At 36.9% G+C, this 20,185-nt stretch overlaps 1 protein-coding gene across 6 annotated transcripts in view; it reads left to right on the forward strand.

Moving 5' to 3' along the window:
• The window catches only part of LOC139463821 (advillin-like), a 54,209-nt gene that overhangs the window by 8,196 nt on the left and 25,828 nt on the right, over nt 1-20,185 (forward strand). For all 6 annotated transcript variants that reach the window (XR_011653063.1, XR_011653064.1, XR_011653066.1 and 3 more), the window contains exons 2-3: nt 17,384-17,466; nt 17,951-18,025. Coding sequence is in view for 1 of the 6 variants with exons in the window: in XM_071245167.1 (XP_071101268.1) it covers nt 17,392-17,466; nt 17,951-18,025 (150 nt within the window). In the remaining 5 variants the exon portion in view is untranslated. The remainder of the gene's footprint in view (nt 1-17,383; nt 17,467-17,950; nt 18,026-20,185) is intronic.

Genomic DNA, 20,185 nt, shown 5'->3' on the forward strand with positions numbered 1-20,185 from the left:
GCTCAATTTGTGTACAACCTGACCTGCTTGCATCAAGTGGCGATACGATCTATATCACCCTAGAACTGTACTGGGGATGGACTTGCCTGCCCTGTACCTTATATTGGCAGGGTAACATTATCGGAACACTTACTTCTCAGCATGATCAGTGATCATAATGATCGATCATTAAATTGGAATTTCTGTGTTTGCTTCTATTGGTATACTCATGAGGCAGAATAAGGAGGTGGATTTTTTGTAATCCTGGGGTTCCGACTGTTTTATGCTAAATGATTACAAGTTATTCATAGAATAATATTGATGTAAACATGGTTCATGGTGAGTGTAAGTATATACACATATACTACTCAAAAGAAGTTAAAGAACACCTGATTCTTTCTTATGACTATAGTTAACTTGTTGTGCCATTACAGACTTACTGTTGAATGGGGTGTTTTGTAACTTCTTTTAACTAGTATATATAGTGTGTTGTATCCTGGGGACTCTGGGTCATATATTTTGGAGGTCCCAAGCATAAATATGCGGATCCTAGGGGGATCTCTGACATTGATAAAATTACAAGCATGTGTGATGTCTTATCATGCTTATGGTTATTACAGATAAGGATTTCAAATCTAACTGATTGTGTGTAGAAAACCTGACCTTGAGAATTAGTTGTATGTCTTATCAGATACATGATACACGGCAAATCTTACATACATGTTTCTGTTTATTCTGTTTATTCCATCATTCCAGCATCATACTCTTTTGCATGCAAGGGATATTATTTGCATCCATTCTTAATGGTTATTCGTTTACTCGTTTCCCTTATGGAATTTGGAAATTAATAACTGATAGCAATATCATTGGTATGTTAACTATTGCCCAGCTATTCTCTGTATACACCAACTTGTGTGATATGAAAATTTATGCCATGCCACTTCTAGGATTAGAGCTTTTCCATGTACCTGAATGGATGATTACCGGTATGATAAATATTATACCACACACTTGGTTTGTGGAACCGCAATTAGTTGCATTGTGAGAATACCAGTTTATTCCACACCATTACGTTAGTATTTGCCAGCATACAGAGCATAAGGTCTTGTTCCTCCAAGCACGGATGGACATATACCATTGATTGACCAACACTGCAGGTAGAATTCAATGACTGCTTGGGAACTGATTTAGCTCCAGTTGGTGTTTATAACTTTTGCATGAGTCATGCAATATGCAACAATGTAGCTTGATTAATTACACCAGTTCACAGTTTGTAGATAACTCGTGAGCTCTGTAATTATCTAGATTGGGATCAAAACACTGCTGCAGCTACATTTGGATCAGTGCAGCAAGCGGGCTAACTGTGTGCAGCCTTAATGTGTTGTTCACCAATACATTCCCAGGCAAATTGTAGTGTTGTGCAGAGACTGACCTTATAAGAATGTGAAATTTTTTTTTTTTAATTTCTGGCAATTTTTTAGGCATAAACATGGATTAAACATTTGTAGTTATTTTGAAAGCTGATCCTTGTCCTGACAGATATTCATGTCAAAACATGACAAATGTGATTTATCACTAAACTTCAGTTTGAATAGAAAATCTTTAAAACATAGGGGAATGAAAATAATGTGGAACCAGAAACAAATTTAGCACTTAACTAAAATATACAATAATATTAGGGTTGAGATGATAGTGTTGTGTGGACCACCTCTGTGGTCTCCGGGTAGAGCGTCCGCCCAGAGAGCAGAAGGTAGAAAGTTCGATCCCTGGCTGCTCCATACCAAAAGACGTTTAAAGATGGTACTTGTTGTTACCCTGCCTGGCGCTTGGCATTAACGGGTTAAAATAAGGTCTGGTTGGCTCGGAGTCAGGATACTGTGTCTGAGTGGGGTATTCATGTAAAACTGTAGCATGGTATCTCAGTGGGCTAGCACTATAAAAGTCCGGACTGGTGTGAGCAACCACACACACACACGCACGCACACGCGCACGCGCGCACACACACACACACACACACACACACACACACACACACACACACACACACACACACACACAGAGTGAAAGTCCTAACAGCTGGTGTGGAAACTATGAGAGTGAAAGTCCTAACATAGCAGGTGTGGAAACTATGAGTTAAATCTGACCCGTTCGCAGATCATTACGGAGTGTGCTTTATGTAGACTGACTGGATTTGTAGAAGGAAAAAACAAGATGTCTTCGAGATATTGTCTAGTCGCCAGACTAACAACCTCGTGGTCAAGTTTCACTTGGCATGAAAGCTGCTTCAAACCCAGTTGCCACACACATCCCCCCAAATCTTGTGTAGCTTTCCTTCCAGATTACCATCTTGACGTGACAAGTTGTTTGGTTTACCGTTCTCAGTGTAGAAACTGGTCTGAAAATGTCCCAATCCTGAGAACAAATAATTGAAGGTGTTCATTGAAAGATGGCATTTCAGAAAATGTTACCTATGTCCTGCTGAAAGGTAACCAATCTTGTGTCAAGTGTTCTGACTCTGCTTTGAACTCTACACACAGGCCTGCTCCTGACTGCTGTCCATTGCTAGCATTAATTGAATACATCTCATTTCATCATTGCCAGTTCACATGCATGGAATATCATTGCAGATTCTCATTTTTACATTGCGGAAAACATTTGGAGTTAAAAAAACCACATCCTTTGTTGTTTTGTTTTCACATAAATCAAACTGTGTCATTTCATTCAGATTCAGAATATGTTTGGACAAACTAGGGTAATTATTTGGGTAATTGAAAAAGTAAACATTGATGCAGTTTGGTTGATATTGGTTCTGAGTTAGTGTTAACAAAAAAACATTGGGCAAACAAATAGTTATCGTAGGGGAAACAATGGTTTTGTGTCTGATGGTACAATTCAGCAGCTTCATGTCTTCAGGATCAAGGGCAGGTTGGTTACAGCATCAGTTGCTGAGTCTCATTATCACATCTGGATCTTCCTGTGAAGATCATAGCTTGATCCAGAGTGGGGTTGCAGGGGTCCCCCCCCCCCCTCCCACACACACACACACTCACACACATACTTTTGAAAACCAAATGTAGCATATTGTAGGTAGTAAAATTATCAGAGAGGATTTTGATATTTTGGACCCCTCCCTTTTAAATATGCTGGATCCACCCTTAAAGATTGTGTTAGAATTGACTTTCAGCAACCCATGCTTATCATAAGATTAATCAAGTCAGAACAAGACAATGCTGTGACTGATATCATGAGCATCAATCTATGCAATTAGGATAAGATGACATGCATCAACCAAGTCAGCAAGCCTAACCACCTGGGCTCACTTGCACAAAGCGATCTTAGTGCCAAGGGGACCGTTCCTCCAATACCTTAACATAAGCTTACGATGATCTTAGCACTAAGGTGCCTTTGTGCAAGTGGGCCCAGGTGGTTAGGCTTGCAGGCGTGGTTGATGCATGTAATCCTATCCTACTTGCATAGATCGATGCTCATGATATCAGTCACTGGATTGTCTTGTTCAGACTTGATTATTTACAGACTGCTGTCATCTAACTAGAGTGGCATTAAAGAACAAACGAACAAATCAAGGATCTCAGCATCCCTACCTGTGTAATACCCACTGACAAAAATAGGGTCATGTGTTAACAGGTGCCCCTCATATATTGCCTGGATCAATGCTCATGATATTAATCACTGGATTGTCTGGTCCAGACTTGATTATTTACAGACCGCCGTCATACAGCTGGAATATTGCTGAGTGCGGCTTTAAACAACAAACCAACCAACCCTCATATATACACAAATCAAATATATTTGGACTGACGGTTTCTCGAGTAACATTCAAGATGTTGGTGGGAATGGTGCTGGTGACCATGTGTTTCACAATGGAGGGAAGCACATGCCTCACAGATAGGTGGCAAGTCACATCAGTGGGATATTTGAAGTGGCGAGAGTGCCCCTGACTTGACAACTTTGTAATTGAGGAAAAGGAGCCAAAGGGAGGTGTGGGCAAACATATAGCTTGTTTGTTACAGAATGAGACTGTGTGAGTGTGGTTTAGGGTAGGAAGGGGCTCGGGCTGGTCTCGGGGTTGTGGCACCATAGAGGCGGTTCATTAACAGGCTACTGTGGAATGCTGGAAGGCGGTGTTTGCTCTGATAGAGTTGTGGAATGCTGATATTTGAATAGCTGGTGTGATATCCTAATTAATCACCTCATGCAATGGTAGGATATTTTAGCTTCTTTCACTAGAGTATGAATGAGTTAATTCACCGCGTTTGGCATTGTTTCAACTTTCTTAACGCTTGATAACAGTTTACGTGATGCGGTCAAAGGTTTATGTCACTTTATCAAAAGTATATGCTGATAGGGATAATTCATGTATTGCTTTGTTACTTCAACATATATAACTTTAACAGAGATACAGACACATATCTATAACATACTACTCAAAAGAAGTTAAAGAACATCTGATTCTTTCATAACACTATTTTTAATTTGTCATGACATATCAGATTAACTATCGTAATATGAAAGTGTCAGGTGTTCTTTAACTTCTTTTGAGTAGTATGTTATAAATATGTTTGTATCTCTGTTAAAGTTGAGTAGTATGTTACTGAATGTATTCAGGCAATTTTGACATGAACATCTCATAGTGGTTATTGGACCCGTGAAGATCCCAGGTTAAGATAGGTCTTCAGCAACCCATGCTTGCCCTAAAAGGCGACTATGCTTGTCGTAAGAGGCAACTAACAGGATCGGGTAGTCAAGCTCACTGATTTGGTTGATGCATGTCATCGTGTCCCATTTGTGAGGATCGATGCTTATATCAATCACTGGATTGTTTAGTCCAGACTCGATTATTTACAGACTGCCGTCATATAGCTGGAATATTGCTTAGTGCAGCGTTAAACAACAAACAAACAAAACATGGTGGTTATTGGTGGAGCCTTAGAGACATACGGGCAATATTCTTTTATGTGTCACTGACAAAGCATACCTTCTGCAAACTAGGTGTTTGTCGTTTGGGTGGAGGATTTTTTACATTCATGTGAATCCTCAATGATGGCTGAGCAGGCTTTAAACAATATGAACACTCAAATGTAAATATGTGGGTCCGAAGTTGTTGTATCAGTTTGGGGTCTGTCTTTGCCATGTCACGTTACTTTATAATAAGAATGAATGTGCTGCCACATTTCCTATGAGTGCAAATTCTCAAGATGAATGGAGTGAGAGTGAGTGAGTGGTTTCACACTACCTTCACAGAGGCCCCTGCCATAATTATCATAGTGGGAGACCATATGAGGAATCAGGTCCAGCCCTTCGGTCTTAAAGTAAACACTTCAACAAGTAGGCCACATCACCAGCTTTTTTCACTCTTAAGAGTGAGTGAGGAAGTGGTTTTACGCCCCATTTAGCAATATTCCAGCAATATCACGGCAGGGGACACCAGAAAATGTGCTTCACACTTTGTACCCATGTGGGGAATCGACCACAGGTCTTCGGCGTGATGATCCAACGCTTTAACCACTAGGCTACCCCACCGCCCCTCACTCTTAAGACTCTCTGTGTGTATACATAGTTACTAATTTATTAAATATATGTATCCTGTAGGCAATGATGGTTATTTGGGTAGTATATTCAGTAATCGTAGATGTGTCTGTATTCCTGGTTGAGGGTCGTCGAAAAAGGAATCGCGGCAATGGATCTCGTCGTTGCGCATTGGGCAAGCTCCATGGTCTTAAGATCAGATTTAGTTTATTTACTTTGGGAAACTAAATTACTTTCATCTTTTTAGACGAGCTATCAATTCACTGGATATGCTTGATTGAAGTAATGTGGTGCTTTCTAATACAGTAAACTACGGTTAAAACGAACTCAAAGGGACCACAAATTCTAGTTCGCGGTAACCATAATTCGTTATGAGCATGTATACCATGTATACAGCATATATACAGCAAATGACAGGGACCTAAAAAACAGTTCGTTATATCCGCCAGTTGGTTATAAGCATGTTCGTTATAACCGTAGTTTACTGTACCTGTATCATAATTTGGCCTACTTTTAAATGTGAGAATTGTCACATAATACGTTTGGATATTTTTTGAATGGCACTCACAATGCGACAAGTTGTTCACATGCATGTTCACCCAGCTGTGAAATGTATTGGCATTCCTTAACCATGACATAGATCCTAAAGCGTGGGTACGTTCAAGCTAGTCCCATCTCTTTGTGTCCTGGGGGAGGGAGTGGGTAACAGTTTCAGTACTTGACCGTGTTGACTTGACTGAACGGAACCAGTCAGCTTTTCATGGTGGTGTGCACTGTATGAATACAAGCAGTGGGACTCGGTTCACGTTTCGTAATTGACTGTCGGGAACATTTGGCTGTAACCAATCACAAATATGTCATCAAAAGTCAGTTAACTTAGTCTTTTTCTTGTCATTTATTTTACAATCTCAACTGCTCGGGTCAGTCCAAGAAGACAATGAATATTATACCAGATTATACTGACCAGCATGTTAGGTGCAGTACTAATAAAGAATTTGGAGTTCATTAACTTCTTTTTAAGTTTTATATATACAATAGTTCCTTTGAATACCTCTATTACGTCATAGCCATAAATTACTGTTTGGGCTGTCTTCACACCCTAAAATCTTTTAGATTTTGATCAAGTGTTTAACAAAAGACCAAAACGTTTCTGGAATTTCATGGGGGGAGACAAGCATGGGTTGCAGAAGGCCAGTTCTAACCCGGATCTTCACAGGGTGTTCCACATCACCTTGATCACATTGCATCCTCTAAACTGGCTGAAGCTGCCATATAATCTCAAAGTAGAAGATGAATGAGAACAAGTCCTGGCATCAAGTGTCGAACTGATGAATGCATTAATATAACATATTATTATACATATTAAAATGTATATTTGTTGACAAAGGCGATGAAGACATTATGTTTAATAGTCCAAATGGGAAGGATACATACAAGTATTTCCTACAATTTAATAATTCATTCCTTAATCATTTACTCTAATTCTAATTTCCTTTTAATAAAGGTACAGCCATTTTCAATGTGAAAAGGTGTGTGTCAGAATTTTATTGTACTACTTTGATCAAAACTGCTATGAGTATGGATATAACTGCAGTCATGCAGAAGTGTATTACTACTAATGCCAACCATACCAGAGAATCAAGGCTATTATTTCAGCATTGACACAATATGTTTAGCTGTATATACTAAAATCCAAACATTGGTTGTAAATTGACAAGAGTGTGAGTGACATCTTGTCACCGTGTGATGGATGTGTGATGGCTGCTTACATTCCTGGGTGGGGCTTGGATGGAAATACCTCGAGCTTCATATTCATCATTGAACCTACTTGTTTACCTGCCATCTCGTGTTCGGGACCCACAGATACTCAAGCTCGTATATCAACATACATTCAAGAAATATATCAACACTGGGATGTTTGCACCCTGTCGGGGAGCTTCGCAATTTAAGTGTTCATATATTCGCTTTGGTGTTGTGTTAAAAAATTAAGGTTTAATCTGTTTGTTAAAATTGTTGCCTTGTGTGAATAGTATTCATTTTGACCCAGTTTCATGTGCTTTCATTTTGAATATAACATTGTTTTAAGGGTCTTTTTTAGATTAAAAATTGGATAAGTTGGAAACAGCTCTTCCACAAGATATTTACATTTGTAGTGAATGAGGTTTTTAATAAACAGTTTTCACTGAAATGGTTAGATAGAATTGAATGCCTAGGTGTTACGGTCAAACTCTCTATTCTCATGTTATTTTAAAGACAAGCTCAATATTTGTATTTCTTGATATTGTTTGGAAATAAACCCTTATAAAAGAAAAAGGGTGGATTTTCTTGTTTGCGAGAACTTCCTGTACATGTGAGAAGTTAGTTTGCTTCAAATGTTGGTTTTGTTCAGATATATTTAGCAAAAGCCAGATGAATTTTGTTTCTTGTTTTATGATTACCAAGGCCGTATTCCTGTATAATACGCACTTGTGTGTTAATGCACCCTTAATTATGAGCAAATAAATTCTGGAAAATATATTTGTCAAGTATAATATGCACCTACTTTTCTTTTGTATCATTTCAGGCTGTCAGCATAAACCACGAAATTTACAATCTTTCAACTCTGTTTTTGTCTCACCAAAATTATATTCTAATAAGAATCCCCTATTTCTAATTTTGAGAGCGCCCTGGGCGCTTATTACGTCTATTACGGTATGTCAAGATGTAGGAAGCTGACAATGATGTGTGAGGGATGACAAGCTGGCTGAATGTCAAACAAGGAACATCAAAATATAGGATTACGGTTTTCATAATGTGTTTGTATTTGTTCATAATCCTGATAATGATTATTTTTTTAAAAACAATCTTGAAGAATGATGTGGGATAACACATTATAAAATTTGAAATCAGCATGAAAAAAACTTACAATTAATCACACAGTTTGTTTACTGAGACAAAACTGAGGGAAACTGGGAGAAAAATAATCTGACTTTTGTTGATATATGAGTGTTAAACTTACATTTACTATGTTAACCTTACAGAATTTACTGTGTTTACCCTGCTCACAGTTATATTGAAACCAGCTGATTATCAGGGCCCTTACAAACACATTCACTGAGTTAATCTTTTATTAGTGTCTACATATGCTGTATCAGCGATTACACTGTGTATATTGAGATATTACACAGACACTTTAGAGTTCTCAAGAAGTTTTATTACGGTTTACACACATAAGCCAGACAGTTAGATGCCCCTAGCAGTCACTGTAGAACAATTTATGATTCCTAGAGTGGCCATGTCTTAACAAGTTAAACATAGTTCCGACATACAAAGCGTGCTTAAACTGAAGAGGTGTTTTAAAGGAAGACAGACACAGCCAGGACACGTTCAGCTCTTTCATATTTTTGTTTGACATTTAAAAATGCTTGTCTTTGTGAGTAATGTAAACACATATTTTCGACATTTTAAATACCTTTGTACTGTACATAATATCATCCATTTTAGTATTTTGTAAACATGTTCTTTGTGGTTAAGGGCTGTGTCAAAACCTTTTGTCATATCTGAGTGTGATCTTTTAGCTTGAACCAAGACCTAACTGCCCACTACAAGATTGTGATACTTCAATTAACACATGGACGAAGGTCAATATAAATAATAACAACTGATTATGTTAACTGTGTTACTTCTGTGCGATTGGTTGTACTATTGCATCTGTCCATCAAGGAAACACAGGGAACACATTGTAAATGTTTTGATTCATTTTCATAATTTATAACCAAAATAACTCTTTTTGTGAATTGTAGGTATGTTTTGTATGTATTCAGTCTTGTAGGCACACTATATCCTAATCACTGGCACAATAAGAAAGTATTTGTAGAAAGGAAAGGCATTTGCATAGGCTTAGCCTGTTGGTCAGTCCTCTGTATTTTCATGTAAGTATACCATTTGTAAAGTTTGGGACTAAAATACAGTTCAAGGCAATGTGTGATTAGCAAATAGTTTATTCAGCAGAGAATAGAACTCTTGCAGCATGTTTAAATGTCAGTCTGTTAAAGATTCAACATCAAGCTGTTGGGGGTGGGGAGTTGACCTTGAAACCTGAAACCTCAAAGTATCAAGTTAAGGTTATCACTATCAAATTTGTGTTGAAGCCCTCAAATACAAAGACCATCAGTGATTATTTTAACCTGGGGACATTTGAATACTGGAGAAGAAACTACATTCTGTAGAACATCACTGGGCCACCTGTACCCCTATTCAAATGTGAAAGACTGCATGTGTGTATTTTGATGTAGGTGAGTCATGTGGAAAGTGTGTCATGGCACGCAAGAATGATTTGATTGCAGTGTAGTGAATGACTAGAGGAGGGCAGTGATGTATGATTTCGGTTTACAGGATTTTAAAAAGCAAAAGATCTTCATGACTCTTTGGAATTGACTTAAAGGAGGACTATGGGCAATGATCTGATACCCATTTTCAGCCTTGATCTTGACATCATTGTGGAATTGTTTTAAAGGACTTGTTCCAGCTGGTACCTATTTTCAGTCTTGGTCTTAATGTAATAAGTGACTTGTGTCAGTCTGAGACACTGTCTGTGGTCAAATGGGGTATATTCATTAACTGCTAGATTGATGTACATAATAAAATATGAATTACAAAGAAAATGGGTTTCGAATGACTTGACTCAAATTTGCCAGGACTGCCAATTACCCTAGCCTATCTCCATTTTGAATTAAATTAGATTAGGAAGTCAATTTTATGTTTGACAGATTCAATCCAACACTAATTAGCATGGAACTGTGAAACATTTTAAGAGGTATTTCTATGCATGTTAAATCATGCCCACTGTTAGGTAAGAGTTAAATGCCCTGGGATAATCGGAGGGTTTCAGAGGGCAAGTGCTTATCTTTGTCTTCAGGACCAAGACTTTGCCTCTAAAGGACCCTAAGTAGGTAACTGAGAGAGAAGGTCCAAAGGAATTCAAAGATAGCTTTTCCCATGTCTTTGTAATCTGTAATTGATTTGGTAATTTCCAAAGAAGTTAGGCCTGGTATTTATGTGGAAGCCCCCGGTATAGTGGTGTCCTGAGGCAGAATTACCTGTCACCCAGGTGCCCGTAGTTAACAACATTCAGGTGTTACAGCATCACTGGTAATATCTGATTGTCTGCAGGTAGGGCTTTGACTGGGTGTGGTATTGTCCCTGGATTACTCAATAGGTCATAATGTTTCACGCTGCATCACGGGTCAGTGACTGTCACACTACAGGGGACAGTATCACTTGATTCTACACAAAACAAAAACTCCAAGTATGTAAATGAGTTCTTCCATTTCTATAAACCAGAAAGATAATATGTAATAAAGAAAAGTATGTCAATATTTGAATGCTTACATTTCGATAAACCAGAAAGATAATATGTAATAAAGAAAAAATATGTAAATATTTAAATGCTGACATTTCGATAATCCAGAAGGATAATATGTATTAAAGAAAAAATATGTAAATATTTGAATGCTTACATTTCTATAAACCAGAAGGATAATATGTAATAAAGAAAATGTAAAATTTATGTATTATGCTATGACCAGACAAATGTGTTTTCTTGTTTTGTGGATGAGCCTACTGTATCTGCCTTTTTCTATAAGTTATTTTTTGGTAAAATAGTAAAGATTCTCTGTTTAATAGACATTTTTAACATTTTTGAGTAAAGTATGTTAATTCTAGAGTTTTGAGAAGAAAATAAACCTCAAGTCAATTGAACAACAACAAACGATAAAACACACAAAAATAATTTGCCTTGGCCTAAGTCATTAAAGGGCCTTTTCAATATTGAACGATGTTAAAATAAAAAACATATCTACACAAATGATGCATCATAAAGTTGTCCTAGTTAAAAAATGATGACCGGGTATGTCAACATGGTCAAAGGGAGGTAACGCAGACATGGTTGTCTATGCATGGGAATATTGAGATGGCATGTTCAAAAAACAACACTCACATGGCGTTAAACAGCAAAATAGTTTTATCCTTTGCTAACCAAACAAATCTCCAACATTGGATAGACAATAATCTTAAAGCTTACAAGCATTAGAAACTAGGATTTGGAAAGATCAACGTAGCTTAAATATGCATCATGAAGATATTGACTCCAAAGACACACACTAAAGCATTTAGAACAAATATCTCCTTCTAGAGTTAAACTGATCTGAAACACAAATGTTTCTACTTTACATATTAACTTTATACTTTTTAGAATAGTTAAGTCAGCTTGTCCACGGTATGAGAAAAATTAGAGCTTAACATTACTGAAGAGAAAAATGAGCTGTATCCCCGCGTCCTCCTCGTGTCCATACTGTCAGTTTGTTGCTCAGAGCTATAAATATTGAAGAGTAAACGTAACAGTTCACGTTCTCGCACGTTTCCTCTCCACCTGGGAAGTGAAGCATGTCAGTAGCAAAACAAAAGCAAAATGACTTAGCCTATTATTTCCTGCCATAAGGTTTACAGATTATAGGCAACAGAAGTGCAGCCCATTGGCTCTAGAGGTTGCTGATAGGATTAGGAGTGGCCACTCGGCTGGAATCGACCTAGACATATTTCTGTTGGTTTGCCCTGCATCGTCATAGGTGTACATGCCACGACTGTTGTGATAAGCCATGTGGACTGAAGGGGACAAGTGGTGTTGACATATTCAATCTTGGATTACATATTTATATATAGCATTACCAAGATTTTGATGAATTGACAAGAACACAAGTTGAAATATAGATGATTGTGCAGAATTTCTGCAATTTATTTTGTTGTTAATTCAAGAAACCTGTTTAAAAGACCCCATCAGTGTCTTTTTGAGATCTATGAAGTATTTCTGGAGTGTATGAGGAATATCTGCCACTTGTTTTGAGTTTTGATGGTATTAACGTAGCAGAACAACTTTGAAATAGACTTTCCAGCAAGATACGGTTCCGTGATGTTTACATTGTCAGGCAAGGGCACTTACCCTAAAAATGGTAGGTAATCAGACTTGACAACTTTACATTGGTGTGTTATACACCATGTATATTTGACAACATTACATATGTATTTTATACACCATGTATACTTGACAACATTACACATGCATGTTATATATAATGTATACTTGACAACATTATATACATGTGTTATACACCATGTATATTTGACAACATTACATGTATGTTATACACCATGTATACTTGACAACATTACACATGTATGTCATACATAATGTATACTTGACAACATAATATACATGTGTTATACACCATGTATATTTGACAACATTACATATGTATTTTATACACCATGTATACTTGACAACATTACACAAGTATGTTATACATAATGTATACTTGACAACATTATATACATGTGTTATACACCAAGATACTTGACAACATTACATATGTATGTTATACATTATGTATGCTTGACAACATTACATATGTATGTTATACACCATGTATATTTGACAACATTACACAAGTATGTTATACATAATGTATACTTGACAACATTATATACATGTGTTATACACCATGTATATTTGACAACATTACATATGTATGTTATACACCATGTATACTTGACAACATTACATATGTATGTTATACACCACGATATTTGACAACATTACATATGTGTGTTATACACCATGTATATTTGACAACATTACACATGTATGTTATACACCATGTATACTGACAACATTACATATGTATGTTATACACCATGTAAACTTGACAACTACAGATGTATGTTATACATTATGTATACTTGACAACATTACATATGTATGTTATATACCATGTATACTTGACAACATTACATATGTATGTTATACACCATGTATACTTGACAACTACACATGTATGTTATACATTATGTATACTTGACAACATTACATATGTATGTTATACACCATGTATACTTGACAACATTACGCATGTATGTTATACACCATGTATACTTGACAACATTACACATGTATGTTAAACACCATGTACACTTGACAACATTACACATGTATGTTATACATAATGTATACTTGACAACTACACATGTATGTTAAACACCATGTACACTTGACAACATTACATATGTATGTTATACACCATGTATACTTGACAACATTACATATGTATGTTATACACCACGATACTTGACAACATTACACATGTATCTTATACATAATGTATACTTGACAACATTATATACGTGTGTTATACACCATGTATATTTGACAACATTACATATGTATGTTATACACCATGTATACTTGACAACATTACATATGTATGTTATACACCATGTATACTTGACAACATTACACATGTATGTTATACATAATGTATACTTGACATTATTATATACGTGTGTTAAACACCATGTATACTTGACAACATTACACATGTATCTTATACATAATGTAAACTTGACATCTACACATGTATGTTATACATAATGTATGCTTGACATCTACACATGTATGTTATGCATAATGTATACTTGACAACTACACATGTATGTTATACATAATGTATACTTGACAACATTACATATGTATGTTATACATAATATATACTTGACAACATTACATATGTATGTTATACATAATGTATACTTGACAACATTACACATGTATGTTATACACCATGTACACTTGACAACATTACACATGTATCTTATACATAATGTATACTTGACAACATTACACATGTATCTTATACATAATGTATACTTGACAACATTACACATGTATCTTATACATAATGTATACTTGGCAACATTACATATGTATGTTACACATAATGTATACTTGACAACATTACATACGTGTGTTATACACCATGTATACTTGACAACATTACATATGTATGTTATACACCATGAATACTTGTCAACATTACACATGTATGTTATACACCATGTATACTGACAACATTTCATGTGTATGTTATACATCATGTATACTTGACAACATTACATATGTATGTTATACACAATGTATACTTGACAACATTACATATGTATGTTATACACCATGTATACTTGACAACATTACATATGTATGTTGTATACCATGTATACTTGACAACATTACATATGTATGTTATACACCACGATACTTGACAACATTTCATATGTATGTTATATACCATGTATACTTGACAACATTAAATATGTATGTTATACACCATGTATACTGACAACATTACATATGTATGTTATACACTGATGGAAAGAAAAATACATTGTTTAGTTGGTGAACATTTTCTCTCTGGCTAAAGTTGTTGATACGAAGTATTCATTTTGAACATAGAAGTTAACAACATATGGCTATATTTCCATATGCCCTCTTTATTCCATTGGCTTATAAACATAAGCATATTACACACTGGTTTCTTATAACCCTCTGAAAAGAATGTCTAGACTGGTTCCACCATTGGTCTGTGCAGCAAGATTACCGCCTACAGCCAATAGGTGTCGACCAAACACTGTATGTCTGTTATATGTAAGTATGTGCAGCATCCTTAAATACTATTTTGATTTAACATGGATCCATGTCTATACCTCGAAAGTTTTTGTCGGTTGATAAGAAGTATAACAAACTGCTCTGCTCAAGTTAATTTTGGCAATAACAAATTGACTTCACAAGAAATTTCATGAAATCCACAACTGGTTTTCATTCAATACAGAAGGCTGATGAAAGCTGTATTTAGTTTCATCCAATCACAGCCTAAGATAAATCACTGTCTACTCATGTATGTAGACAGGAGCCCACTCTTTAGATTCCTAGCATCCCAATTTTTAGTTACCTTTTTTTGTATTGGTGAGTATTTTGATTGTATTGCGTGTATATATGCAGTATCCAAAGTCTAGACTTCATGGCTGTTATTGAACATTCTTGTAGCAGTTTGAACAGGTCTTTTATCGAAGTGGACTTTTTGACAGTGGAGGAAATTTGTATTGATCTAAGAGTAATAATTCATGCTTCTTTCAATACTACATCCAGTAACATGTGTAAGATAATCTTTTGTCAGCAGTGACAGCTCAATGTTGCATTATGTCATGCAAACAGTAGCAGAGCTTATGAACAAACAGGCCTTGTCGAGCCATTTTCCTATAGTATTTAGTGGTCTTTATTGATTGCATTCATACTGAATTATCCCCCTTGGCCTTGAGTCTTGCTTATCTTTTAGCGTGACATATGTATGTGAAATTTGATTACCATATCTTATCAGTAATATATACTGTCCATTAGGCATTAGCAATGTAGCATTATGCAGTTACCACAAATGAAAACATGTCAGCCTTACATGTTCTTTTTTGTTTTTGTAAAAAAAGATCTGGGGCATTCTGGGTCTCACTCCACATTATCATATGACCTTTGTGTTATGCCTGTGATAAATACATGTTAGACATGCTGAGGTAGAAGAGTTAGAGCACTGTTGTATTATACATTTATACACCTTCAACCCAGGAAATTACTGCCTGCCCAGCAAGGCCATTATTCCGCAGCCATTAGTATTGCAGTCTAGTTCAAACAAAAGTCTTATCCGTCTTGTACCTGTACCCGGTAATTCATTTTGCATAGTTCATGTTCAGATTTGTAAAAATCATAATTCAGTCTGTCATAATCAGGGAAGACCAACGTACTATTAAAAGCTACTTGTTAAAATTCCCAGTTGTTGATACTGTGTTGTGCTTTAACCCTTCAATCCTTCAATAATACACTGCCTCCATGGTCTCTTGGATCTGCCTAGAGAGGAGTAATATCGGTGGTTTGAATGCTGGCCATTTCATACCAAAAGATGTTAGAAGATGGTACTTGTTGTTACCCTGCCTGGTGTTAGGCATTAGGTTGATAAAGAAGGAGTGGTCGGTATACTGTGTGAGTGGGTATCCTTTTTAAACAGTGGCCTAATACACACGGTTCAAGCAGCCACATGCACATGTATTCGTGCATGCACATAATCTTGAACACAGTGTTTAACACACCTCATCTTCAATAATAAGATTTCTATCCTTGCTTGATTTGATTAGTCCTGTACGATAACCATTTGTCATCACTTATAGTAATAAACTACAAGATAATACACTCACAATTCCGGAAACAACTTAAGTCAAATAAACCAAACATCATCACATGTCACAATAATAATGGTTAAGACAGGACATTTGAGCAGAGACATGTAACAATCCGTCTGGCCTAGCAGAAGAAATAATTGAATTAGAGTCAACTACAGTTACAACAAACTCAAATGGACCACTTATTTTAGTTTGTTATAACCCGAATTTGTTCCAAACATATATATATATATAGCATATATACAGCAAATGGCTGGGACCAAAAAAACAGGTCATTATATCCGCCAGTTCATTATAAGCGTGTTCGTTATAAACATAGTTTACTGCATATCGAATATGAAAATATTGGCAGGAATGTGGCCTTATTGTTTGAAGAGTGCAACTTGATATGTCCCATATTCACATCAGGCAGTTTATGGGACCGTACAATGATTTTATGCAGCTGTCATGTCCTGGGTATTGATCAGCTAAGTCTGTGATTTCTCATTTAATAAGAGGAGCCTCAGGGATCGTTACCCGGGATTGTGTTCGCGGCAATATATTGATTGCACACTGAAGCCTTATTGTTAGTGTGATAGCCCAGTGGAGACACCTCTCGCTTGCCAGGCCAAAGATCTCAGTTTGATTCCACATATGGCTTTGACTTTTTTATACCAACTCACTCTTATCCAAATTACCCATACGCCCACCCATTAACCCATCCACTTGTCCACCATGCTCATTGCCCTTGTCACACTCTCACGCCTTACAATCACGTTCTCTGCTGTAGGCGTCAAGATGGGAAGCCAAGTCGACCCCGCCTTCCGCGTGGTTACGCCAAACAGATCAGGCTTCTTTGTATGGAGAATTGAGGTAAGTATTGTTTTGTTTGTTTGTTTCTTTGTTTGTTTGTCGTTTAACGCTGCACTCAGCAATATTCCAGCTATATGACGGCTAAATAATCAAGTCTGGACCAGACAATCCAGTGATTGACGTTATGAGCATCGATCCACACAATTGGTATACGATGACATGCATCAACCAAGTCAGCGAGCCTGACCACCCGATCCTGTTAGTTGCCTTTTACGACAAGCATAGGTTGCTGAAGACCTATTCTACCCCATATCTTAACGGGTCAGGTAAGTATTGTGTCAGTATTGAGAAGGACCTGTTAAGATCCGGGTAAGGATAGGTCTTCAGCAACCTATGCTTGCCGTTAAAACTCCCTTGCCTTGAAAGATAACATACTTGTTGAAGCCTGGTTGCAAAGTTTTGTTATGAAGCTTGTTGTTGAAAATATCAAAATATCTTATCTAAGACAACCTTCTCTCACATGCTTACCGACTGTGTATTTCAGGATATGAAGCCAGTCCAGGTTCCTAAGGACAGGATTGGTCAGTTTTACAAAGGGGATTCCTATATCATTCTCAGCGTGAGTAGAACTATCAATTATTTGTTTTATAATTGTAGTATGGTTTTGTTTATACAAGTGAGACCTATTGATGACACACTGTAGATTATATCCTGGCTAATCAACTGCTAACAATGCAGTTAACCATGTTAACAGGACAATGTGTTTCATGCTTTGTGTGGTATTTCTCTGTGCTTTCAGTAAACCTGAGAATATTTGAAAACTTGTTGTCACAATATAAAGGTACTATTGCAACAGAATAAAATGTGCGACTTTGCCTTGCGTTGTTTTTGGCAACAGGTCCTTTATAAGCTGATAATGAATTGTCACTTGGTGTCGATCTATTACATCATGCCACCATCACACTTACCTATTGGTTGGTATAAAGTACAAACAAGCTCTATTATGAATAGGAGCATGGGTGGCCCAGTCATTTAAGGCGCCGCGATTTGCTGTGCAGAGTTGTGTCCCTTGGGCATGCCAGAAACATATGATTGTGGGTTCGAATCCAGGTTCGCCCTGATTATGTTTCTGGTTTTTTCAGCACCATATCCATGCTTGTGGGTTTCACCGAAGTGGTCAACGTCTGAGACCCACATCACTTCAGGCTTTCCCCCCACATTAAGCTGAAAGGCCATGATATAAATGGAATAATGTTAAAAGCGGCCTTTAACCCAATTCAATCACTCACCTCTATTATGAATATCTATTCTGAACAAAATCAGTTTGGGATCTATGGAGATATATCATTAATGAACTTTCAGCAATGATGGTAAATGTGTCCAGTGTAGTTATTGCACCTTAATGTTGATATGATATAACACTGGACAATCGACTATATAATGTTAGATACATTTCTGATAATGCATTTATTGATACATTATGTAATGGTAGCAGTACAGGAGAATTAGTTACAATGCTTTAACATTGCCTTGTTAAATGGGGTAGCCTAGTGGTTAAAGTGGTTGTTCGTCATGCCTAAGGCATGGGTTCAATTCCCCACATGGGTACAATGTGTGAAGCCCATTTCTGGTGTCCCCCAGCCGTGATATTGCTGGAATATTGCTAAAAGCGGCGTAAAACCATACTCACTCACTCACTCACTCACTCACTCATTATGAACCTGACTGAAGTGTATGTATCTGGCTTAATGAATACGTAGTGAAATGCAGACATTATAATGGAATCATTGTATGACTGATTTTAACCTGACAGCTAACTGCCTTCGGACAGAGTCCTCGGGGACTCAATGTACAGGTAATGTCGGTGCTTTGCTCTTAGAATTCAATTTTGTTTACACCTGCATCCATGGCAACCTGTTTGGAGAAGGGTTATCTCCCTTAGTAATGGATAAGAATATTTTTTGCTTTGTTTTAGTTGGGTGGCAGCACTAGTCATTTTATTTTTGCATATTTTGTTGTCCAAAACCAAGGATTATGCACATCATGTGCATATTTGGAAGGTAGTCAGAAATATCAATTGATAAAAAATTGCACGCAGATTTAATGCATTAATACAACTTTATTGATGATTCATATCCTGTCAAAATCTAATTATGTTATCAAGACAAGGTTCTGTTTACTGTGTGGATTTCTTTGATAACTGAACAATGCAAGATATGGTAAAGGATAAATATTGTACATGTTCACAAAGCACCTGTTTGTCCCAAGTCAGATCACTGCACAGTGGGTGTCAGGTTAGGAGATCGAAACTATAGATAGGGAACTGGATAATGCACACCCAGCAGATAGTAAACTGGATAATGCACACTCAGCAGATTGTAAACAGGATAATGCACACCCAGCTGATTGTAAACAGGATAATGCACACCCAGCAGATAGTAAACAGAATAATGCACACTCAGCAGATAGTAAGGAGGATAATGCACACCCAGCAGATAGTAAACAGGATAATGCACACCCAGCAGATTGTAAACAAGATAATGCACACCCAGCAGATAGTAAACAGGATAATGCACACTCAGCAGATAGTAAGCAGGATAATGCACACCCAGCAGATAGTAAACAGGATAATGCACACCCAGCAGATAGTAATCAGGATAATGCACTTGGTTAACAGAATAATGCACATGGTTAACACTCAGCAGATAGTAAACAGCATAATGCACTGTAGAGTGCACGGTGAGGGCCAGGAGGAGATCCAGACTACAGATAGTGAGTA

The sequence above is a fragment of the Haliotis cracherodii genome, unplaced genomic scaffold (assembly GCF_022045235.1).
Source record: "Haliotis cracherodii isolate W230 unplaced genomic scaffold, xgHalCrac1.p SCAF_16, whole genome shotgun sequence".
NCBI classification, from domain to species: Eukaryota; Metazoa; Mollusca; class Gastropoda; order Lepetellida; family Haliotidae; genus Haliotis; species Haliotis cracherodii.